This window comes from Orbicella franksi, chromosome 13 (genome assembly GCF_964199315.1).
Source record: "Orbicella franksi chromosome 13, jaOrbFran1.1, whole genome shotgun sequence".
NCBI lineage: Eukaryota > Metazoa > Cnidaria > Anthozoa > Scleractinia > Merulinidae > Orbicella > Orbicella franksi.
In genome coordinates this window covers 14,074,213-14,099,663 of record NC_138157.1, presented here as the reverse complement: position 1 = coordinate 14,099,663, position 25,451 = coordinate 14,074,213, and the positions used below count along the sequence as shown (strand labels likewise).

The window sequence follows — 25,451 nt, the reverse complement described above, 5'->3', positions numbered from 1 at the left end:
CGCACGGGTTGCAAGAAAATGTTGTTCGTCGAGTCAGAAAAAAAAGCACGTAATTCCACCAAACCAAATTTTATTCAAGATTACTGGCCTTGTTTTACAAACATTAACATCTGCCTAAACATAGTAATCATCTCATCCCAATGGTGCTTTTTAAGCAGCAAAACGTATTTCAAAACAAACTGTATCTGAGTTAAAATATTTACACCACCATAAGCCTCGTTAGTATTTCTAGTGAAACAGATTTCAAAAAAGAAAATGTAAATTAGTAGGCGCTTAGTTTGTTTCCATAGCATCATTGAAGTGAGTGGGATCAATGCTACCCCACCCCTACCCCCGACCAGAATGATTGTCGGTTTACCATTTACTGGCCGGTCACCAGAGTGGAGACTAAGGCCCAGTCCGCACTACTAATTTGAAAACGCAGTTTTATTTCTACGTTTAGACCTACCGTCCACACAAATCTGTCACGAAAACGGAGCTTTTTAAAAACGCTCTTCAAACTAAAGGAAACTGAAAACGCCGGCTTTTCGTTTTCGTGTGGGCGGAAGACATTTTCTAAACGGAGCTTTTCGAGAACGTCACAAATCCAAAATTACCGACGACTGCTTCGTTTTTAAATTCCTCTAGCGTAGAATGGACGGGAAACATTCGGTGCGTTTTCAGAGTGAAACCTCCGTTTTCAAATTCCTCCGGTATTTGCATAAATAATAACCAAGGAAGTCAGTCAATGTAAATACCAATGGAGTAGACTAAACAGCACCGTTACGAAAGTCGGAAGAGTTTTGGATGGCAGTTTCTACCCCAAAACTGGAACAATATTATTTACCGTGATGTTTATCGACCTTGGAAAGCCCAAAAATCACATGACGCGCCTTTGAATTTCATAGCATTTCTTCTCTTCTCTACAATTTGTCGAGTTCACTTTTCAGGGTATCGACAGCTTTACGCATGCGTCTTTCCTCTTCTGCGTCTGCGCACTCTGTGAGCCACTCAGCACACTGTTTTAAAACAGCCTCCCTTTGAAGACGGAAATGAGCTCGGATTACTTCTTCAAACCCTGAAGAGAGTTAGAAAAAATGCTGTTAAGTCAGATAACAAAGCTAAAACACTACTTCGTTTGAAAAAAATAACGGTTCCCCCCCCCCCCCCCCCGCCCTTAATCTCCCAGGCAAATTGAAACGAGGAGTTTCTCGTGCGTGAAGTATTTTAGGCCTCAGAAATGCCACTTCTGTTATTACTCGCTGAGTAGTGTGGTAACCGAAGTTTATCGCCGGCTGGTGAGCCTCTAGATTCGAAAGACAAAAGGCTTGGTTAAAAAGCAAGCAAACTAACCCGGTGTTGGTTCGCGTAGCTGTCCAACCATGGCGTGACGTATCGTATGCAGTTTGATTGTTGCGTTGTATTCCTTGCACAGAGTCTGTGGAAAAAAACAAAGGCAAATAAGTTTAAACAAGGTTTGCTGTTCACAAGGGATAAACGCGTACCTCTTTGAACGAAACAACAAGCAACAATAAATGTAAATAACCATAAAACAGCAGCAGAAGTGCACAATTAGAGATTCAATGACAAACGTGGTTTAGAAGACGAACAAGTTTACCGCAACTAACTGGTGAGTGCATAGGGTGAGTGCTACCGCTCGATTCAATCCCTGTTAACATATCTTTACTGTACCGATGAGTGATCCGGCCACTTATCTTGAGTTGCCATCTGTTATAAGCAAAAGTATGACACGAACTGCTTCCTTGCGAAGATTTACACAAGATACTACTCACATCTCCTTCGTCTGTTCCTTTAATACCCTCGTAACCAGGCTCGTTAAAACAAGGATCCGGAGTGAACATCATGCCTTGAATGGACAACAAAACCTGTTGATATAAAAACAAGAACGCGTTTAGCCACAGGTATCCCGTAATACCGTAATTCTACCAAACACAAACCTGGTAAAGCGAAGACTTCTTCGGATCCCATTTTTCACTAGCTTCTCTACCGTGGAAGGTCCCCAGCAAACTCAAGCAAACCTGAGAATATAAACAGGTATGTTACCACTGCAGGGGGGTGTTTAACTCATCACACGACAGAAATGCGCCAGACAAACTGCAATAGACCAACCCAAAAAGAAGTGAAGATTACCTTTCCGTCTGCATAAAGATTCGGGTTGAACCTGGAAAAGAGTTAATTGGTGAACATTGTGACTTAAAACACAGCTTTAGCACTGAAAACACAATCAGATAAGTTAAGTGTTAAAAATACACCTAGTATCACAATTTATGCGTATATGAAACCTGGCTTCTTTGAAATAGTACTTCAAAACTTCCCAATATCAAGAAGATAAGAGAACTGTCACTTTAAAACGGATGACTCAAAGATAAACAGCCCGCAATTTTGGTGCGGACAAATCAGGGTAGGGACGTCTATGTCTTCTCCCCACGTCACAAATTGAATGAAAATAGGCGAAGAATAATGCCGCGCAATATATATCAAAGTAAAATCGATAATCTGAAAATGCGTCGGAGTTGGTTTTTTTTAATGACTGGCCAATCATCACAGACGCAGGTGGCACAAGAAAAAAAAAACAGGTTTATTGTTGCTGACGTTACCATAAATAAATCGCCGTATCTTACCTCACAGTGCCATTACCGGTGGTGATAATTTTCACCATTGGTGGATCAACAGGATACGAGGACGGAAAGTACACATCGAACACGAAGCAGCCCCGACTGTACGGCGTATCGACCGTGCCGGTAATAAGCGCACGGACAAAGTCCATACGGTTTTCATCCTGCATGGACAATAAAACAAAATCGGCAAATCAGCACATACACCCAGATAACACGCACACGGTCCTGTTGACGATTGGTAACCTTTATTATTTGTTGAAATTTTATTGAAAATGAGGGAAAGCTTTTTTCGTATGTAACAAGTGTCGCATTATAACGAGTGAACATCGGGCCGACAATTTGTATGACAACCCTGAGTATACAACGGCGAGTCTGCAAGCCTTTTGATTGCCTGAACAAGGTACCCACAAAACTTGTGAGGATTATGTGGTACAACGAACTCGGTCCCCGTTGTCTGTAGGGTGAATAACACTATTCACTGGATTAATTACCCTCCAATAGGTAAGTATTTACCAAACAAACTTCCAAATTGAACGCTTTTAGAGTGTCGTAAAACCAAAACCAACCCAATAACTTACCAATTAGACTACTTCGTCAATCTCAAACCATAGTAAAACCAAAACCAAACCAATTACTTACCAATCAGACTACTCTGCGAATCTCAAACCGCGTAGTAAAACCAAAACCAAAACCAAAGTAATTGCCTCATTACTCTCGACACTCGATTGAAAACCGCTCTATACTAGATAGTAATTTATTCTAACGATAGTGTTATCCATCCCTTTGAACAACTGTGACCTGCAGTAAAGGCCTATTCGCGAGTTACTAACATTGTTTGAACTGCCACTAAAACTGGGAAAACACTCAATTACGGAAAAGATGATACAGAAACGCTCTCACCTGACGAACGAGGATGGAAGCATTTGGATGAATCGGAAGATTACTTTTAAGTTGGGCTGCTTCTCGCATAAGAGCCTTGACTTTACCGGACCTAACAGAAAGGAGAAATGTGAAAAGTATGAATATTACATGGATGAGGTATTGAGAATAGCTGGGAATGACTTCACTTCAGTTACCTGGGACACATTGGCTGGCAGGCGCGGCAGCGAAAGGCATGATATTCCTGAAATGACGAAAACACTTTAAGTTACAATTGATTCAAAACTATTGGAAATTTTAATCCCGTTATTAACTCAAATGAAGGAAAAAGTCAAACCGTGTCCCATGCGACGCAGTGGGGCAAAAATGATAACATATCTAACAAGTTGATATCAAAATTTTGCAAGCTTAGTGTTACACATTTATCATCATTCAGTATGAATCTACTAGCGTTCTATCTCGAATGCTGTTCTCTTACTGGCTATACTACTCACTATCTATTCTGTTGTAGATAGCAAGTAGCCTAGCAGTGTGCGGTTGTTTACAAAATGGCGGCAGCTTTTCTACTTTTTCGAAGTGTGTGTGAAGCGGATTTAGATAAAGTTGTGAGCGACTAGTACACTTATACTAACGCAGTGACTTCCATTGTTTGCTTGCTCTCGATTTCTGTGCGTGATAGAAATCTTGAGCTCATAATCTAAATGTTAATAATCACATTGTAAGGATTTGTACTAAAAACGATGTTGGGCTGCAGGAATTGCGACCAAATTACACAAATTGTTATAAACCCCTTCACTTTCAAACATATATATTGAAATCTTACTATTAAAGGCCACTGACGATTATTAAGCAGTCTTACACATTTTGCCATACTCTTCCTGTTTCTGGTATTCTTAAAAATGTATTTCCATTATTATTTTTTTGCGCAAATGAGGTCATGTCAACTGGAACTGCGAAAGACCAATTGAATTCTTTCTTTTTTTATTTATTCATTTACATCACTTTCAGTTACAAGCTACTTACGCCACTAAAACAGTACGCTACTTACAAAAAAAAAAACACTTGACAGTACTTACTTACAATGTGCGATACTTACGCTACTAACAATACTATACTCTACTTACAATACAACACTTACAGTACTTACTTACAATGTGAGATACTTACGCTACTAAGTTAGTAGCCAATTGAATTCTTACCACAAGCTCCGCAGTGTCAAACTTGAGTAGTTCAAGAGCTTCAATATAAACTTGATCTGCCTCCTTTGCATCATGCGGTTCCGCTATAGAAGCCCCTTCACCACCCTTCTCAGGCACACGCTCCAGTGGGGGAGGCTCAGTCTCGTCTTCGTTTGATTCGTCTTCACCCAGGGAGGGGTGGTCTTCGTCTCGTGCTAGTATTAGGCTAACCTACGAAGTTCAGCATTGGAAAAAATGTGATGAGATCTGCCTCAGCTTGTTTCCTAGTCTGTGACAATTCACAGAAAAGCTTTTTTTTTTTCAAGTGGTGCTGTTTATTAAGCTGTACAAGGTTAGATGGTTCAAATTTTAAGTCTGTGGATGAAACCCTAGAGTGTGACCATTCAAATGAAAGCTATTAAGCTGTAGTTTCACGAGATACTACTGTTTATTCTGCTCCATATGACGGTTATACCTGTTTAAAGTTTGTGGATGAAACCCCAGTGTGTGACCATTCAAATGAAAGACCCCATAAGCTACTAAGCCTTAACCTTTTATCGTGCTTAAATAAAGGTTGTCTGTCTGTTTTGTCTGTCTGTCTACCCCGGAGTAGCAATTCAACACGGTGCGCGGTACTGTATGTCATGTTGCACAACGTGGTTCTAAGTCTAAGTCTGAATGAAACGCTGGAAGCTATTCAGCAGGACAGTACATTCATGTGGTACTGTTTATTATAAGAATCATATTAAACTACACTGCCACGAAAGGCTTTCCTTGCAGCTATTATAGTTTCCTGACTTCTAATAACACTACAATCACTCGCACCTCTTGCATAACGCTTCTCAAGTCTCGAACCACGTGATCAGGAGCGAGGTTTTCCCGCTGAACAACTCGCAACGCTCGCTCCACACTGAGTCTACTGTAGTCTGGGTTAGCGGCGAGGCATTTCACAAACTCTCTCTCTTCACTGGCATTTGACATGCGGACTAACACCGTTAGAATTTTAACTAGCAGGTCACGTGGATCAAAGGAATACCTGGAGATTAAAACAAAAATTTAAAACAATTTTCATTTCTCTAGATGAAGAGTGGGCTATTCAAACATTACAAAATGTGTGGACGGTCTTGTCGACCAGTGTCCAACACTTACACTACATCGACAAGTTTAGTCACTATGTTAACCCATCACATACAGCTTAAGACAGGAATTGCACCCTATTAAAGAGCTAACTTAAGCTAACGGAAACGCTACTCAGGCTAACAGGAGTGCTGTTCAGGCTAACCAAAGTGGTATTTAGGCTAACTGGAGTGCTGTTTAGGTTAACCAAATTGATATTCACGCTAATCGGAGAGCATTTTAGTGTAGCGCAATTCCTATCTTTAGCTGCAATTAACCCATCTTACTTCTCCATGTTTTGGACTTTCAAATCCATTGATTTACGGCCGCACAATGAATCCAAAAATCCGATTATCTGCAAGTGAAAAATAACAGCTTCAGGACAAAGAACATTTTATTACAGAACTATTGGACTTTGGAACAATTTAGACCCCTTTTTAAAATCAAGCTGTTCAGTTCAAGTTTTAAAACGTATCTTAAAGAATAAGCTTTTAGACAATTTTGTAAATACTCCCTAAACTTCATTTATTTTTAGTATTTTTCGCGACTACAAAGTTTAGATAATGTTGTAAATGTTTTTTCAATTTGATTAATTTTGATTGTGTAGTTATTAGTAACTTAGTAATTTAAGTAACTGTTCCTGAAAAGCCCATTGGGGAGGTAACAATAAAGTACGTATGTATGTAAAAGCAAAGGTGTACGTAAAATTGCGATACTTCCGTGACGAAAAGGAAAACTTCACCACTTATTTAAGTAACATTTTCACACTGGTTTTCACACTTCAACATAGCGAAAACGTTCATTAAAAAAAAATCAATCCGCTCTCAGCGACGTGACCCACCCCCAGACCCACCCCCCACCCATCATATAAATGGAATCCAAAGACTGAAAATCCTACCGCAGCTGCCGCCCTAAGTGACAGCGGAGAGCGTGAGAAACAACGAGCCACTTTGTCTTCTTCTGTGATTTTCTCCAGAAGTGCCATCGTCGCGTTAGCCTGAAATTAAACAAGAAAAGGTTATGATGAATTTTGATCCCAGCGTCTTAAAGCATTTCGTTTTCAGCTTTCTAACCTACTGCAGTGTGAACTACATACCATATGCATAAGAGATTTAGCAGCCTGTTCTTCACCCATCAAAAACTGTTCCTTTTCTTGGCGCTGTTCTATACTCAGTTCTTTCCACTTATCGTCTGTTCAGAAAAAAAAAGAACCGCTAATTCGAAAATTAACCTCTTGTTTAGGAATCAGCAACTACACTGATGAAAGATTATAAAATATGTCTGAATTAACATCGACTGAAATGCTACAAGACTTGGCTCAAGCCTTTGCAATATTTTTAACATGAGTTCTCATACTGGTTATTCGAAACCTAGCAAGGACATTTATAAAGAAAATGAATCAGTAATCCTGTGGTAAAGAAAACGTGATCAGACGTTTACATCTTTCACTCCGAAATTTGACTTAAGGAGAAAAATAATTATCACAGTAAATGGTTTGAACCCAGGAGTATCAGTAGTTCGTATAGTGTGATCGATCACACTATACGAACTAAAAATAATTATATGAGAACGTTTGACGTAAATTTCGTAGTTTAGGCAGGTATTACCTGGTGTCTTAAAGGTGTTAGAAGAAAATACCGTTCCTCGCATTTTCCAACTCAGTGTCATGTATGTCTTAGTCCGTTAGTCTAAGTGTGTCTGTCTGTCTGTCTGTCTGTCTGACTGACTATCTGTCTGTCTGTCTGTCCGTCCGTCCGTCCGTCTGTCTGTGTATCTGTCTATTTATGCGTTTTTCTGCCAGTTAGTCTCCTTTCCATCTCAGTCAGCTACCTGCAATAGTATCAAGCAAAACAGTGGCCTACCAGACTGCTTGGCACTCTGCAATTTCTTCACGTTCGTGAGTCGCAGCAAGCCATCTTTGAGCACGTAAAGGAGTGTGTCCAGTATAGAACCTAAAAATGACTAATAAAAACCAAGAACGCTGGTAAAATTACTTCAAAAATCTTAATTACAAATCATTCCTTTCAACACGAAGTGGTATCAGAATTATCATACCTGAAAGCTCTCCCTTCCACATTCTCCCAGAATTGAAGGCAGGCAGTCCGGTCTCTTCCACAAGCCTTCCAACAACTTGATAATCTCGAACCTAAAGCAGAAAGGAAAACACGTTCACATGTAACCTTTGAAGTTAGCAACTGTGGCCATCTCGAAGTTGGCTTGATAGGTCAGTTGGTAGAGTACTGCAGTGGTATCGCAGAGGTCATGGGTTCGAATCCCGTTCAAACCTGAATTTCTTTTTCAAGCTTTTTGTTTTTTTGCACCTTTATATATTTAATTCCAAATAATTCCAAATAAGTGATAATGTTAGAGATAACAATAATAAGTCTACAATAACAGTAAAAACAACAACCAGTATCCAGAATGTACTATCTGATCAATGTTGGTACTCAGTGAAGCTTTCACTCCATGTGTATACTAACCAAGAAGCCAACTAGATGGCAGTACAACAATTGACTATCATATTATAATTAAGGACTGCTGTAGGTCCGCAACTACGCTAATGTCCAGAGTATGCAAAAGTCACATACTGTGGCAAAGGCAAGGTTGTATTTCTCACTCTTGCATTGAAGGTGCATGAAGGCTTTTTTTGTTCTGGTTGGTAGGCGCTTTTATTCATACCTGGCTGAAAATTTGTCAAATTGTTCTTTGTCCACGTCCAGGCCCTCCACAATGTCGACCGACGAGTATGTATGAATGAGAGCTGGGCCGAGTTTTTCTCTTACCGCTGGACACATAGTTACGCAGGCCATCAGGTCACCTTCAATGCCGCTATAAATTATAAAGGAAGGATACCATTATAAATATAATTGACATGTAATGACACTATTTTTTCCAATTGATCGTTGGCAATCCTTGGAGTATTAGAGCGAAAATAAGGACAGAGACGACTAAACTCGCGATCTTTTGTCTAAGGCATTGTTAGTTACCATACATTATAAATAAATTAATAATAACGATTAAAAAAACATCAGTTCAGTTTCTTACGTTCCCCATGTTGTTGTCTCCAACAGTTTGTTTTTCCTGAGAAGAAAAAGGTCAAAATAAATAATCGTTGGAAAAAAGAGCACACACGACTCAATCTTTTACAATCTAACTCTGCCATTTTGTTATGAATACAACTGATTTTATTATCTTGGCTTAGCGGTCTGGAACCCAAAAACCTTAAGAAGCCATTATATCTCTCGGGGCATGATCGGAAACTCCGAAGAATTCCGAAGTCAGACTGAACTCAGATGCCCAATAGTTGATTCCAGATGTCGCACCTGCTTAAGACTAACCTTTCTGACAGTCATCTGTGGGATATATTCGTTACTGCGTTTGTACATGTTGAATATACCTTTTATTTCTGACGCATATTTCAGCAAATGACAACAGCGCTGATATGATTCTCGTGGCCGTCACAGGTCCAGGCACCAGGTCACGGCGTTCGATTAGAGCACAACAACAATCAACGAAAACACGGATCTGCAACAAAATGTACAAAAGGTACATTTAGACACGAAAAGAAGCGACACATGGATCATTAAAAAACGCCGGAATAATATGAAAATAATATTTAATAGCATGGTTATTCTGTAGAGATGACAAATGTGCACCTTGCTCGATTAAGTCCAAATTTTGTGTGCGCAGATTTTTGCCGTCGTGGGAATAAGAACTCTTTGAGACACGTGGCATAACGCGCAGCACACGCGCGTCGGGTACACACGCACACCTGCTAAAACAAGCGCAACCACATTTGCAAGCAAGCCATGTCTCACAGATTAATTACTTGTAACTAGAATTATTTTTATGTCCTCGTGCTACAATTTTAAAGAAAAATTCAGCGTCGTTTTAATTGAAAGATTCAGTTTTTGGTAAAAAAAAATCACTATAAGTTTCATAAGACAGCAAAGTTTAATGCTCGTTTCTTTCTGAGACAGGGTTATACGTAAGAACTTGATCATAGGTTCGCAAAACTGTGACGCGCAAGTATACGTAACAATTACCTAGGCTATGACTTTTGCTTAGACAATTCTTTCGGTATTTCAACGCAGCAGGTTTACCAAAATGCCCCCCACCCCCACCCCTCTCCTTCACCACTGGACTGAGAGAAAATATGAAAAGAATGCAAAGAATTCCACTTACATCCAATCCCTTGAGTGCACAAGGCTTGTGTAAAGCGGCAAAACTGAACCAGGAACACATGTCTTTGACGTAGAACTCGGGAATATTTGCGAATACTTCCCGCTGTTTGGCACGGATTTCGTTCTCAGATAACCCCTGAAATCAGTTTTTACCAAGAAGTTATCCTATGCTAAACGAACGTTTCCATCAGCAAAAACAACTAAGACAAGCTACATATAATTTGGCCACAATGCAATATTTATAAACAGCCAGCAAAGTTTATGTCTTACTTGATTTTCAGAAGCACAGCTGTTTAACAGATGAAGAAGCCAAGCAGCATTTGTGATGTAAAACTCGGAACACAGCCTCATAAAGTGCGAGTCCTGCAGACAGGTGTCCCACTGAAGGACAAACAACTACAAACAGGAGGACAAAACAATTGGGTTAATATGACATAGCGATCGAGCGTGACGTCAACATTTTTTTGTGCAGCGTAACGTGGCGTCGTGACCCTTTCATAAAGTGTCGCGTTAGCCGATTGTGTATTCAAACTGAGTTTGCATGATGTAACCAACATATCAAACAACACATGGGTACGTGCGGGCTCTCCAAAGGGGGGTGAGGAGTTCACTCCTGTTTCTGTAGCATTACACACGCAGCCTGGATGGGATGCTAGTCTGTCGCTGGTTCCCTCCGCAGGTTTCCTCCCACTCTCCCACAATTTTTGCGCGAGTACGCCTGGCTAACAATTTGCCAACAGTCCAGGGTGAAGCGAAGCAATGTGAGAGTAAAGTGTCTTGCCCCACAAAACAACAGAATGACCCTGAGCAGCGCTCAAACTCCCATCTTTCTTAATCTACCCAAATCAAAATTTTCAATTCACTAAACTCACCAAAAGTTGCTTTCTAACTTCCGCTTCTTCCGGAGTACCTTGTTTCATTTCAGTCATTCTCGCGTAATACCTGAAAGTTTAAAAGGTGTAAACAAGAGAAAGAGTGAGACAGAAATCACACTCACAAGAACACAACTACATCGTAAAACCAGTCGAGAAAACGAGGTCCGTTTTCGGAAAATTTTCGTTAAGTGTCGGAAGAGTTCCGATGTCTATAACCCAATCAAAAATGACAAGAACACTCAGGAAATGTTGATCACGTCGGTTCCCACATCATGTTTCTAGGCAACAACCTGCCGAAAATACCAGCTTAGTTAAACTTGGAAACGGGATTGCAAGCGAACGAAAAACGTGTTCCCCAAGCTGAAAGAACATTAAACATATCTGACCTGTAGATATTGTTATAATGTTGAATTGTTGTGGTGAGTCCAATGTGCAGCGCACTGTGAGTGATGTGAAACATTTCCGTCATCAGCTTGAACTGACCTACAAACAGAAGTTTACACTGATCACGAATTACACGGTATTACTGTAACATGTGACATACAACACCAACTAGGTGAAGTTAGAGTTGTCTTTTTTGATTTCGTCTTTGGTTATAGCCAAAAAACAAACGTGCATGCACTATCCCTCCAAAGGGCATAAAAAGCACACACTGATTATGTCGCGTTTGAACGAGCTAAATACTACTGAAACTAACCATGTGTCACCGAACCAATCATGCATACACTTGCCCTCCTCGCCAATAACCACTTTTTAGCGAATAAGTAAAGGTAATGTTATGAATGCCAGTGCAATTTGAAAAAAAAAAAACAGTCCCGTCCTTAATTCATACAATTACTCAATACATTTGTTATATGACTGAGACCATTGCGAACGCACCTGCGTAAAATTTGCACTGCAGTGCAAATTAAAACTTAACGGTAAACTAAATCATCAGAACTAACATAGAGCGATAATTATGACCAAACGTAAGGAGAATCAATAATTGATCACCTTTTAATTCTCCTGATGGGAACAACAACGTACGCAGACCTGTCTTCTCCTCGTTCTCCATCCCTGCACACAAACAAGTAAAACGAAGGCAAGTTTACAGCATGGCAACACAAATATCTGAGGATTACAACACGGCGACTTTACCTAGTCGAAACCCTTGAATAGCTCAAACTGGAACTTCTACGAACAAGCCTGAGATTTGCATTTTCTTACAAATCATTCTAAATGGTTCTCATCTACCTGCTCTTAATAAGTCAATTCAAAATCACAATTGTTGTCAGCCAATACTCGACCAAAAACTTAGGAAAGGGAGATGAAAACATCCCCAGCTGTTAGTAAGTAATTCAGAATATTTTCACTTACCAATATGCCCGCCACCCAGCGTCCGTTCATTATCAAACCTCAAGCGACAGCCTTTTGCCGTGCAGTATCGCGCCTCTATCTGTTTGTACTTTTCTTTTCCTTTCGACAGTAGGAATGATTCACAAAGCTGTAGGGCTACTGTGCACAGATTTACCATATAACCTGAAAAGTAAAGGGTAAGTTACACGCCGCCTGAAAATTGGTAGTAAAGAATTGCTTCCTGATACCTTAACGTTCTACAGTAATCCCTCCATAATCCTTTCTCCTTTCCAACAAACCAGCTTCAGTCAAACACCGCTAGCGGACACCTCTCATAAGCCGACACTCTAGTCATGACCCAGCCACTTGCAAACACTCCATATTGAGCCTATCACTCCTAAGCAGACACTTTTTCTGGTCCCAAGCGTGTCCACTTGCGGGAGGTGGAATCTATCTATCTGTATCTGCCTGCCTGCCTGCCTGCCTGTCTCCCCGTTAGCCTGTGTAGCTGACTTTCGTGGCCCGGAATGAGCGGCGACGGCGAAGCCGCGAGAAGAATGGTGAAATGAGAAAGAGCGAGAAAGGTTCCCCCCTTTTTCTCTTCTCACCATTTCGGTAACATTTCGAGTTTTGCCACTCTTTCCACGCCACGAAAGTCCACGGAAAAACCCCACCGAAACCGCCAGCTACAGGCTAACTGCCTGCCGTCCGTCCCTAGTATGTCTATCTATTAATCTATCTGAATCTATCTATACTCCACCCGTCTCAGTTTCTCGATCATCCGCCCTGCCTTCATGGCCCAGCTTTTTCCACTGGCACTAATTCTCTCAGTCTTCCCAGCTTCTTCGTAATACACTCAGACCTCCCGTGCTACATCTTACTGTAAAGCACACCACAAGTCCCCCACCCAAAACTACAACCTTGCCGTGGTAACTTAATACCCCAGACAGACGGACGGAAGGACACACTCACCACAAATGCACTAATGGACGGACCTGTACCAGTTCTCCTTTTTAAACTCCAATTGATTTTCAAATGTCTAATCGTGATAATCTTATTATCTTACCATCACTGGCCACTGTTGCTCCAAAATTATCCCTGGGCAAATTTGCTGACAACCTGAGGTCATTTAGAGACACAACACCGGCTAACCATGCTAGTGCACTAGAAAAGAAACCAAAATAAACTGTGGTTGAAGCTAAACGTGTCAAGAAATACATTCGAGACCTTCACGTGAAACTGTAGATCTTTTCTGTCCTGATCACCGGGTGGAATAACTAAACTTATTACGGTGGCTGCCAACAATTTTCGAAAACTTAAAGTGACTCTGAAATCCCTCTGTATAATTTGTTTTTCAACTTAGCAGAGTTACATCGAAAAGGATAAAGATTGCCATTATTGGTTCACCAAAGGCGGGGCATTTATGTGATACCAATATTGTAGCATCACCTTGATAAACAGTGATAGTATTGATCTGTGAAATAACAGCTGTTGGGAAAGAGCTGGAACCTTTTGCTAGTCACCTTAGGACGCTTTCGCAAGTTAGTAACATGCATTTGGCGTGCGTATTACTGAACACTGTTACTTTTAACATATTTCAAGATCAATTTATGGTCCTGGTTTTACAAAACCGGGTGGCTAAACTGCAACAAAAGAGTATCACACAAAATGGCAGGCATGCTTTGCGAGGATTTTATAATCATGTGCATGATGCCAACAAAAAAAAAACAAAGCAAGACAAAGAAAGCGCATCAAAATGCTCCTTTTTATTTTTACCCAAATATTGCAGGGAACCCTCTAACAAGAAAAATCTGTAATATCCATCTCATTCACAGAGTTCTGCAGCTTGAGTCCCAGGAAGCTTGGTTACAAAGGGCCTTTGTATTAACATTGTGCCTTACCTGTCTTTGGCATTAGATTTCAACACTTTTACCAGCGCCTTGTAAACAACATTTTGACAGCCGTGAATGCCATCCATGATTTGAGACTAAAGAGTTTAAAGGGAAAAACACCTCATTAATTTCTCATGCAACAGCACTAATTAGAGTTAGCCAATGAAGAGCAAATCAACCCCATCAAAGTAGCTAAAGATTTCATATAAAGCGCTGTGAAGTGTCCTGCATCAATATCGGATGGGAAACGGCTTTGCATCATCGACGCGCTACCCTATACCACCCTCCACCCTCAACATTATAACATCTTTATTACTTCTGTCAGTCAAATTGAATTGAAGTAAACAGTTTTTGATCTTTATTTGACAATCCATGGTCAGGCTAATTTTTGTGTTTCATGTGAGTGACAAAGTCACAAGTGATGATGAGCTCTTGGCAGGAATCGCTATGTTGGCTTGTTCCATGAGCTCACTCATACCTCATTGCTTTGCTGCTCATACTAAGCCTAAACAGGAAAGCCTGCTAACAGACTAACGAGATAGGTAAGAGGCTACTCTGAGACTAACGAACCTCGCCCACTGATAGATTTTACAACTTGGGTGCACCTATGGGTAACAACCATAACATCAAGTGACAACCAAAATAGAAGACTAAGAGTACCTGAAGTTGATCAGCATCACTCCGAAATGGCTGAGGGAAGTGAGGCAGCTCAAGAAAACAAGCAACAGCACGTGACTTCTTGTCTCTTTTTAAGTCCATTGTAGAAGTCGCCAGGAATGAAGAGAATATTGACTTGTCTTGGAAATAAACACCCTATGAAATAGGATAAGTTCATCAGTTAATGTAAAGTCTGATGCAATGGCAAGTGAATAGAACTACAGACTCGCTTCCCCATGAAAATATTTTTATTTACCAGTTCTTTTATTCCACTGTCCAATTCTCGTTCAAGGGTTTCAGCCAGAAATTCTGCCATGGTGGGCTAAAACAAAAGAAGTGAAAATAATATTTGTGAATTGATACTGACTCAGAGGGAGGGCTGGAAAGGAAAATATTTGGCTGATCAAGGCATAACCAATTTACTTATTGCTAGCCCAGCAAGGTCCGTGCATTATAACTGAAGGCAAAATATTTTCCGGTCTAGCCCAGCCTAAAGGCCGATATTTAACGCCGATTCTTAATGCAACAATTTTGCATTAAAAATCAATATCGTGAAACGTGGTGCACAGGGTGACTTTTAACGCAACATTTCGTTGTGGCAATATGTTGCAGGTTTTCGAAAAAGACTCTAAAACTGGTAACATTGTTACCCGAATTTACAACGTTGCGTTAAAATTTGTCTCCTGTAACATACCAGTGCCAACTGTTGCTGCAACAAAGTTGCATTAAAAATCGTCTCTGTAACATTAACTCAGTCAATATATATTTTACCAAACTGGTCACCTTTATTGATATTTATTTTGATGGAAAGCTGTCACCTTCAGCGTTCTTTACTGTGAGCAGTTAATGTGCTGTTGACATTTGTTGGGCCAGATAGCTTTTTATGGACTCGTGTCAACCCGTGCAGTGTTAAATATGTCAGCTAAATAGCATGTATGCAATACCTGGGAAAGAAGGGTTTCCAACCCTCTGAAAATACACTTGCACTCCAGTGTAATCTCGTTTAACCTACAGGAAGGATCATTAAACAAGAACTCCAATAAGATTGTTAATGAATTACTGAACGATAAAATTACCACATGTGTTATGATACATGTACATAGTTTGTGCTGATTGGCTGTCGCCAGCATGTTTTATCTCACTGTAACGTTTTTAAACCTGTCCAACACTGAGTAATATCTGAATATTTTCTTTTCCACATGCATGTCAGTTCTTGTCAACTACCTCTTGACTCGCACAACTTGTCTTCCTCCAATAGTTACCTACGGATATTGAAACAAACGCCCATTAGATGGATACAGTTGGGAATTTAGTGTGATTTCAGTTACGAAAAATTCTTTAATAATAATTATGTTATGAGAAACATAATAACAGTGAAGTATAAATTTACTTCCATACCATTTCAACGAAAGTGTCTTTTACTTCTGAATCCTGTTTGCCTTTTTCTAGCAGTCTAGTAAGAAGATCTCCACTCACTGTCACACCATCACATGACCAGCCTCCCACACTTGCCAGAAAAAACTGAGATGGGCCCTAACAACAGGATTGGATCAAAACATCTTGGCGTTTACACTTTAGGATGCATTGGTTGGATGGTCAATGCAAAAGACTCTTCATCAAGCAGTCAAATGCAAAAACCAATAAACCCGGGGGGGGGGGGTACTCCCCTATATGAGCTATATACACTGTAGGTGTGTACAGCCCCAAAGGGTATGGTTTTTCAGCTGTTTTGGTCATAAATGGGGTATCAATTTTGGCCATTTTGTCAAAAATAGGGTATGGTTTTTGCACTCTAGACTTGAATAAGTAACTAATGTTTTTTAAAAGAAGCTCAATGTAGACAGTACTTTTTCATTATTATTGATAAGACCATCAACAAAAGCCCTTCACAAATTATGTTGGCAACTGTGTCAACCGCAATGGTGATAAACAGGGTATCAAATGTTTGGTCAGGTCATAAACAGGGTAGGGAAAATCACAGATTTTGGTCATAAATAGGGTAAGGGTTTTGGAAACCCCCACCCAACTTTTCTGGGAGTACTCCCCTGGGCAATAAACCAAATCATACTGCCAAATTGACATAAACTGTGTGCTGAAGACTTTAACAAGAAACTAAAGAGGAGAACAATACACAAAAATATCTGCACATACTTCAGACTGGCCAGACTGGACAAAATCGGACCACAGGTCATCTTCAACTCCAGTGGGACTTGCCGCAGCTGCAAACAAACACACAAACACATGTATTGTGATGCATTGTTAAGGGGCACTGAAAAATCTACTAAGAGAAGCTTCACATGTGAGGATTAATTTACTTGAATGTACATGATTGCATGTTCATGAGCACAGATCTAGAGTGAACCTAGATACAGAATGTATGTCTACCCATATCAGCAGACATAAGAAATGATCACCAGATGATAGAAACTAGTCAAGAATAACTATTCATTTATCCCTTTGAACTTCGCTTCAAGTGAAATGAGAGATGATTGAACACTCTCTCAGCAGTATGTGTAAGAGGTAGTACATGATAGATAGATAGATAGATAGATTTTTATTAGCAAACTCATTGCAGCCGTTGGAGCGGCTGTACTGCGAATTACTTTACATTAAAAAAAAGAATTATATTATACAAGGAAAAATATGCAAACTATATATAATTAAAAATACGGCTCATAATAAAAGTGTTCCTAAACCTAAGTGTCTTACAAATCAGTAGCTCAAAGTATCCCCAGGTTCGTATGGAGTAAGTGGACTCGTTACGTGGCGGCAGCAGATCATGTAGCTTATGGCATGGGTCTCTCATAATTTGATCAAATAAAGTTTCGCTCCGTGCCCGTCTCCTCTCATACAGTGAAGAGATGCCTGCAGCTACTAGAGCCTCAGCATGAGATAGCTCAGGATATATTATCCGCAGTACGCCCTTTTGCAGTCTTTCTATGTTATTAGATAGGTACACTACATTCTTGATTTAATATAAGGAAAACTACATGTAAAGTGCAAAGCAACACCTGGCACTTATCACTGCCTTAAAGTGCAGCACTCTACTATTTCTCTACTATTACTCACAATTTTTTGTTGAATATAAATACTGTACATGACTAGAGGTAAAAAGGTCACAAAAGAATTAAGGAGAAAAGCAGCTGATTAACTAGCTAGATGACAACTCACCATGTACAAGATGCTTAAGAACTGTAGTTACACATGACTCCATTACAGCTGATGTCACTTCTTTCCAAATCTTCCCTCCATCTCGAATTGTATTGAACTTCTTTCCTGGCAGCTGGGAGCACCGGTCAAAGCACAGAATTGCAAACTTCAAGGGATCCTATCATCAAAATTAACCAATTGAACAAACACATTCATTGTCCTTGACTTCTTATTTGTTCAATCATGCTTCCTTTAACCTTTTCTACTCTAATTCCTCCTTTTCATTTAGCATCCAATTGCAGCCTTCCTTCCTTCCTCTCCTCTCTATTTCTCCTCTCTCTTCCCACTTCCTTCCTTCACTCTTCCTTGCTCCTTCTTTTCCTTTCTTGGTTCCATTCATTCCCCTCTCTACTTTCCAGTTCAACTTGCTAACTGTCAATCTAATATACTGTATTCCTCTTTTAAATGTACATCCACCCTTCAACTCCACTGAGGTTTACAAATTTCACAAGGTGATAGATTTTGTTAAATACTTAATATTAATTCTTACCACTTCTCCATAGATCCTTTTAGCCATGAGTTTTTCCAGTTTCTAAGTAAACAAAAATAACTATTAATCAATAATTAATGATTAACAACAATTAGTTAATAACATTAATTACTACCATTTAATGGTGACTAATGATAAGTATTTCTAAAATAGTGGTTTCAATCACTGTTAGTAGTTGTAGCTAGTTTTTACCTTGCTTAGGTCCTCACTGTTGACTGGTAATTCAGGTGCCTCAATTTGTAAAACTGCTTGTCCTTTATCATTTCCAACCTAAACAAATTTAGTCTGCTTCAGCTTATACTACAAGGCTAAACCATACATTTTCACTCATGAATATACTTTTGAACTACCCCTGTCCAATCTGCTCACATTAATTTTATTAACTAATGCCACCATTTACGAACACATTAAACGATAAATTTATTCATTATGCATTAATAAAACACTATGGCATAAATGTGCCATTCCAGAAAACGTCCATAACTACCTAGGAAGATCATTGAAAATTCCAAAGGCAAGGGGTTTGTAAATGCCAAAATTATGAAATAAAGGTATGAGCTTAAATTGGAATTTCCAGAGCAGTGGGGGAGGGGATTTTCAAACCCAAAAATATTTCTGTTAAGAACGTTCTCAGTGTTGGGAAGATTCTGTTGGGGGAAGGAACATTTTCTAGAACAAGAAATTGTGAAGGTACTGCTGCAGTACTATAATATAACAGACTTCACAAGACGTTTGTTATATGTTAAAAGAAACTACAAAGTCTTAGCACAGTCACATGGCTAAGGATCAAGAAGAGTACATTTTTAATAGTACCTCTCTCTTCACTCACATGTATAAATCATGACTACTGCAGATGTTTTTGAAAAAAACCTGGCAATATTGCTGAGGGGACTAAACTTGGAAATTCTGGACTAATTTCTCAATGGGGATCAACTACAATGTAACAACACTCCCATTTCAGATTTACTTCAAGCTATGAAACAGCAGTATGGTAACTTTCAAGTTGTGGCAAAAAGATTTCAGTGATAATTTTTTCACACCTTTGGTAGTCGAAGACCTCCCTTCTTCTCAGAAACTTGAATTTCCTACAATGTGAATAATAACAAGTAGAGATGCAGATCTATACAGATACAGGCCCTATCTCCCAGTCCTCCCACAGGTATTCTGCTATACATGTATGTATATAGATTACATGCATGTAGATTGAAAGTTTTGTTTTGAATCATATTTCAAAGGGAAAATTCCAGAGAATGAACTTCTAAAAATATTGTTACAAACTTATTAACTTACAATAGAGCATTCCAAAACCTGCATCAACACCATCTTTACCACTTCTTCATAGGGAAGGTCCTGAAAGCAAAATAATGTATAGTCCAAGTCTCAAATGCAATGACAGCATCAAAAATGCTTGCTTCCATTCAAGGGTCTCTAAGGAACTCTGTGGCTCACGGGTAGCCTTTGAGTTTCTACAATGGCCTATAAAGCTTTCTTAATGCTATTTAAAAAGGAAATAGTTCGTGCGGCCTGACTGGATTGCTGAGTTATACAAACAAGTAGGAATCTTTCAGAACAAGAGAAGTGCTTACAGAAGTATGTGGTGGTGCTTCTCACACTTGCCTACTTCATCTAAAACTTCATAAACCTCAGAGAAATTAGAGTCAGGGAAAAGAAAAGAAAGGTAGTCCAACTAAACTACTTGGAAATGCTATTTTATTTTTATTTCAAGTTCATCCTTGCAATTGCAATACATCGGGCTGAATTTATATTTTGCATCGTAGTCACCCGTCAGGCAATTCAGCCCCAATTTTTTAGTCATCCAGCTATGTTTTAAGTTGCCACTGGCAACCTGGCGCCCACTAAGTTTCAGCCCTGCTTTAAGTAAGCCATACTGTTTTTAAGTCTTATGAGGATCTGTCCTAACCTGTAACTTTTCCTGCTTTGCAACTAAAAAAAATAACAAAATTATACATATTAAATAGATATTTTAAGTCAGATGGATTGAATACGTACAGCAGAAAATTATGAATTTTAGGTCAATAACTGTTTAACTATTTTGTTTTGTAGATTGAACTTATAATCATTATTTTTGAATAAAACAGCCTGAATGTCTTTTAACCAAAAGAAACTGGTTGTAAACTAAGGAGATCTGGTCATATATTAACCATTTAGTTAAAAAGCAAGGGTCTACATTTGAATTTAGTTCTATCAAATGAATATAAGTGTTGTAATTTGCCAATTCCACAAGGCTTGTTTATCATCATGAGCTAGTAAAAGCCTTTTAACCTGGGATCATGACTCAATATCACTCTATTACACAGTCAGTTAAATTTTCTTTCAAAGGGCTGTAAAATGTTGGAAGGCAATAAAATATCCATTCTCTATGTATGATGCTATACCTGCTGGCTTCCGAAGTGATACTGTGAACAGTTCCTTCTGAGCATCTGTTGACTCTATCACATCAACATTATCAGCTACCATTTTTTGGTCGCAAATCATATCATTTACATCAACTGGTGCGGCAACTGGGCTCCTCTCGGAGATAGTAGCCTTAACAGTGTCAGTTGCCATCTCAATAGTAACAGGTGATCTCTCTTTTAAATTAGACAACTGTGGTTGACAATCCTCTGTACGCTTGATGCTTGGACTTACAAGTCTTGACTTGTCCAGTCTCTTGCTAGTTTCTGAGCCTCCTGTTTTATCAGTGTTCACTTTAGAGACCTCACTTTTGTCATTCACTCTTCTTCTTGCAGTGCCTTTGTCATTGGAAATTATCACTGACCTGTTCACTGGAGATGCTTCAGTTCTACGCTGAGGTATTGCATTCTCTGCATTCAAGTTGTGTTGCTCAGTGGCCAGTTTTCTTAACCTTGCAGCTCGGACATCATTGAAATCAACACCTAGAAAGTGTATAAATCATTTTGTGAAACTGAAAGGTTGGTGTTTACTTAGAAAATGTTCTTAAGACATGGGTGTGGCTGAGGTGGTTCTGATAATCCAGGCAACTAAATGTACAATATAATGGATTATGAGAACATTCTCTCAGTGACACAGGCATACTTGGAAAAAGAATTCTTTTCAAGTTTTCTAGCTAGGAGTCACACCTAAGACCTTCTGTTTACTAGTCCAGATGCAACTGCTCTCTCCTACTGAGCTACATAAGACTCAGAGAAGATAAAGACATTGACCTAGGTTCATACAACAGACACCTTGCATATACATGTACTGCTAGGACTGCAATGTTAGCAAAGTGGCATCGACTGATATCATCTCATTTATTATCACTGCAAAAAAATCCACTTATCTGCACTCAAAGATGCAAGTACGCAGGACTTTTATCACAGGAACTTACATGTAGCTTAGTGGCATTTAGTTAAACTGTATCTCTCTCGCATCTCCTGTAACTCAGTGGTAGAACAGCTGACTGGACTTGTAACCAGAAGGTCATAGGTTCAACCTTCAATGGAATTCTTGTAACAATGTTATGATGTCATAGGCCCTTCGGGCTTGCGCAGTAGAATGAGATGTATCCTGGATGTAGTTGTTGTTGTATTACGGCTAGTAATGGCGGGCTTTTATAAGCTTCATTAAAACCGTTGTGTTAGCATCGTTTAGTCTCGTTTAGACTACGCTACAATTCTTTTTCCAAGAATGGCTGTCTCACTGAAAGAATCATTTATCTTCTTAGACTTATATTTACCAGGCTAAAGATCCACCATCTCATTTATTATCACATTGTCTAAACTTTAACATTTTGTTTATGCCTAGCGAATGATTTTTTTCTTTTCCAACGGCAATTTTATCGTCTGGCAATTGATAAAGAGATGTTCACTTAAAATGGGTTCTAAATTTAAACCTCAATAGCATGCATGTATAATCAAAACTGTTAGCACTGTTTTACTTACACACTGGTTGGGATTAACATGACACAAAAAGTGTACACTCATACCTGCATGGTTGCTTGTGCCACTCTTCCGTTGGACTACTGCAGCAAATACTATAATTAAACAGAGGACTCCAACCACTCCCCCAACAACTTGCTTAACATTCCAGTTGGAACCGTTAGCAGTTGATGGCTGTGATCTTGTAGAAGATTTCTGCTCTGTCCTTTTCTTCTTTGTTGAACCTTTTCCTGGCTTTTCTTGTGGTGTGTTTCCACTCTTTTCTCCTTGTAATGCAGCCTAAATGTTAAGAAAAATGAGTACAAACAAGGTCATTGACAATTTCCATTTGCATAGTTTATAAACGGCTGAATCAATTATTGATTTAAACCTCAGACATTACGCTGGTGTGTCTAAATACATAACAAATAGAAATCCTTTAAGGTGATTTTCTAGCCATGCCTTGTTGTCAAGAATCTGTTTAGTATTTGCAAGTTAGACTCATTTTTCGTTAGTTACAAGTTTTGAAATGAATTCTCTTTTTAGGCCAACTTGAATATAATTTTCTTTTGTCTTATACATACATGTATGTTTGAAATTAGTGTTCACCAGCTCACCCATGCAAGTGTCAGAAGTGTTAGATGAGTGTAAATTATCAGTCACCTCCTAGTTTGATAGCCAAGTATGATTTTCATCTCAATGTGAAACTTAATAGTTTCTTTCCCATTTTGACAAGAAATTCTCTTAACATACTGTAACCAACCAGTTCTATTTTGCATCATCTTCTAATACATTTAACAAATCTGGCATTGAAACAGACCACAAAATTTTCGATGGCCAGTTCGCCATCCACACAATGCACAGAAACATAGATGACTGTATGGTTTGTGATTGGTGTATCTTAAGGGCAAGTGAAAATTATAAATTTAAGTGAGTGCATTTTAAGAGTCACTCTTCAGAGTGACATGACAGTACTCTTACAATTCAATTTCCAACATTGATATACATACCATAGTATCTTGGAGATACTTTGCCATTTCCTCAGCTGATAATTCTCCATCTTCATTCTTATCATATTGCGAGATGATTTTTTCAAACTCCTAATTAAAAATGAATTAAATATTATTATATCAATGGCTAATAATGGATTTATGAAATATTTACCAACCATTTCTATTAACAATTATAATTATTAATTAAATTTTGGTATTATCATTTTTCTTACCGCATCATTCACGTCATGGCTATCATCATCATTATCAAAGATGTGTTGCTGTAAGGGATCTTCAAATTGTTCACTACAAAGATTGAAAAAAAATTACAGTTAAATAATTAAGGTCACCCAATATAGTCAAGCAGTCAGAATATTGTAACTGAAGAGAGCTCCCACTACCCAAAAAAAATATACCAACTTTTTACTGATTATGTTCCAGAAAGAAAAAACGCCATTCTTCTTTACTTTGAAAAGCCTTTCAAATAAGCAGCTATTATTTTTTACTTCATAGGCACTTTAAAAAATTCATATTTCTTGCAAAAAAAGTCATCAGAAATTCCAAAAGAGGGAGATTCAAATTAGCAGTGTTGGAAATTAGCACTCTCCTGCTTGCCAATGTAAGTGTAAAAAGCGTCAGGCAGGTTCAAATCATTGATCACTCATCCATTTGGTGAGTACAATAATTGTATTATTACCAATACCAGTTATTAATATTATTAACAGAATTTTACTAAATTGTGAGGAATTTATAATAATTATTTCTTTTGTTAAAAAAGGCTTTTTCAGAGCAATTGCCGAAAAAATACTGATTCCCAATAATCTCTCTGTATTGGTATCATTACACTTGATTCGTTGTGCCAAGACTCAAAGGCTGATAATCTTAAGACTGAGCATGTATCGAACTTTACAATAATCTGTACTGTTTATAAGACATTATTTATATTAAAAATCATAAATGAACTCTGTCATGTTTCAAATAAATAAAACTATATACCAATTGATGTGTTTTCATTTCCTATTGAGTGGTTGAGATCAATGTACCCCTGCATGTAACTAGATGCAGCTACATACACTGTAACCCGACAGCACATGACTTGTGTATAATTTAGGGTCTCGTATATCAGCGAGACACCTAATATTCAGCTTGTGCATCTTAACAAGTTGGTACAAACTGTGAAAAAACAAGCTGACGTGATTTGTTATTGTTTCAGAGATCAATATCTCCCTCTGGCCTTCAGAGTTTGAACATTAATTAAAGGCAGGTAAAAACTGGAATCTGCCGATTCACTACAATGAATATTCAAAACTCTCACAGTAAACAAATGCAAATAAGCCTCAGCAAAAGCCAAAATCTGTTACAACAGGATCACAAATGTAAGAAATTTAGCAAATAAATTCAAAATCTTGCCAGAAAATTAAAAGAATGTGCATAACCCATTCACCCACACAACAATAAGCAACTAATTGCTTGCCATTGACAAATCATGATATTTTACTCAAGCTCATTTAATAGCTTATTAAGCTTATGAGTAAATCATCTTGGCATCGAACAGATTAGAATTTTTAAAAACGCTGCTTTTGTACAAGTTCAGCCCAGTAGTTCAGACAAACATTATGATCTGTATCAGTGGAATGGTGATTAAAAATCAGCTGTTACGGCATACTGCCTTGATGAACCTCTCCAAATACCAGACTGAGTCAGCAAAGCGAAAGTGGGAGAAAAATGTACATGCTCGTGTATTTCGCGCTCAATACCACGTGGATATCAAGTTACACGCAGGAATCAAAGAAGTGAATCGGAAAAAAGAGAAGCTTTAGTAGTGTTAAGAAACAAGACCTGACGTGGACAACGAAAATATGCATGGGTGAATGAATTGCACAAGAAATCAAGGTCGATAAGCGGAAGTAAAGGTCGATCCATTTGGCCAGAAATCACGTGTGAAAACAACAGATCAGGCACCAAAATTCTTACCTCGTGTGAGCAAAAAACGTCAACTGTATGAATAATCCGAGCCAAAAAATATTGATCCTTGCCATGGCTTAGATGTTGGAGAAAAATATGGCCGCAGACATTGGGCACGAATAAAATAACTGAGTCATCATTACGATAGACCTCAATAGGAATGTTCAAGGTTGTAATGGCCG

General features: G+C 38.8%; 1 protein-coding gene across 1 annotated transcript; it reads right to left on the bottom strand.

Moving 5' to 3' along the window:
- Positions 1-53: 53 nt before the first annotated feature.
- On the bottom strand, positions 54-25,443 carry LOC145465347 (uncharacterized). The gene is made up of 43 exons (XM_081449124.1): positions 25,279-25,443; positions 23,538-23,610; positions 23,323-23,412; positions 22,381-22,612; positions 20,831-21,331; positions 20,356-20,378; positions 19,725-19,784; positions 19,475-19,519; positions 18,627-18,704; positions 18,435-18,476; positions 17,906-18,062; positions 16,886-16,953; positions 16,133-16,267; positions 15,959-15,996; positions 15,679-15,742; positions 14,991-15,056; positions 14,738-14,890; positions 14,087-14,172; positions 13,252-13,349; positions 12,207-12,368; positions 11,844-11,906; positions 11,237-11,333; positions 10,848-10,917; positions 10,246-10,371; positions 9,977-10,111; positions 9,189-9,316; positions 8,837-8,872; positions 8,471-8,620; positions 7,847-7,937; positions 7,654-7,753; positions 6,888-6,982; positions 6,690-6,788; positions 6,079-6,146; positions 5,501-5,711; positions 4,697-4,906; positions 3,695-3,741; positions 3,519-3,609; positions 2,622-2,779; positions 2,131-2,161; positions 1,938-2,018; positions 1,773-1,865; positions 1,333-1,417; positions 54-1,057 (listed from the first exon to the last, which is right to left on the bottom strand). Exons 1-43 carry the CDS (start codon positions 25,341-25,343, stop codon positions 903-905), a joined length of 4,656 nt encoding a protein of 1,551 aa, XP_081305250.1. The 5' UTR covers positions 25,344-25,443; the 3' UTR covers positions 54-902.
- Positions 25,444-25,451: the final 8 nt, after the last annotated feature.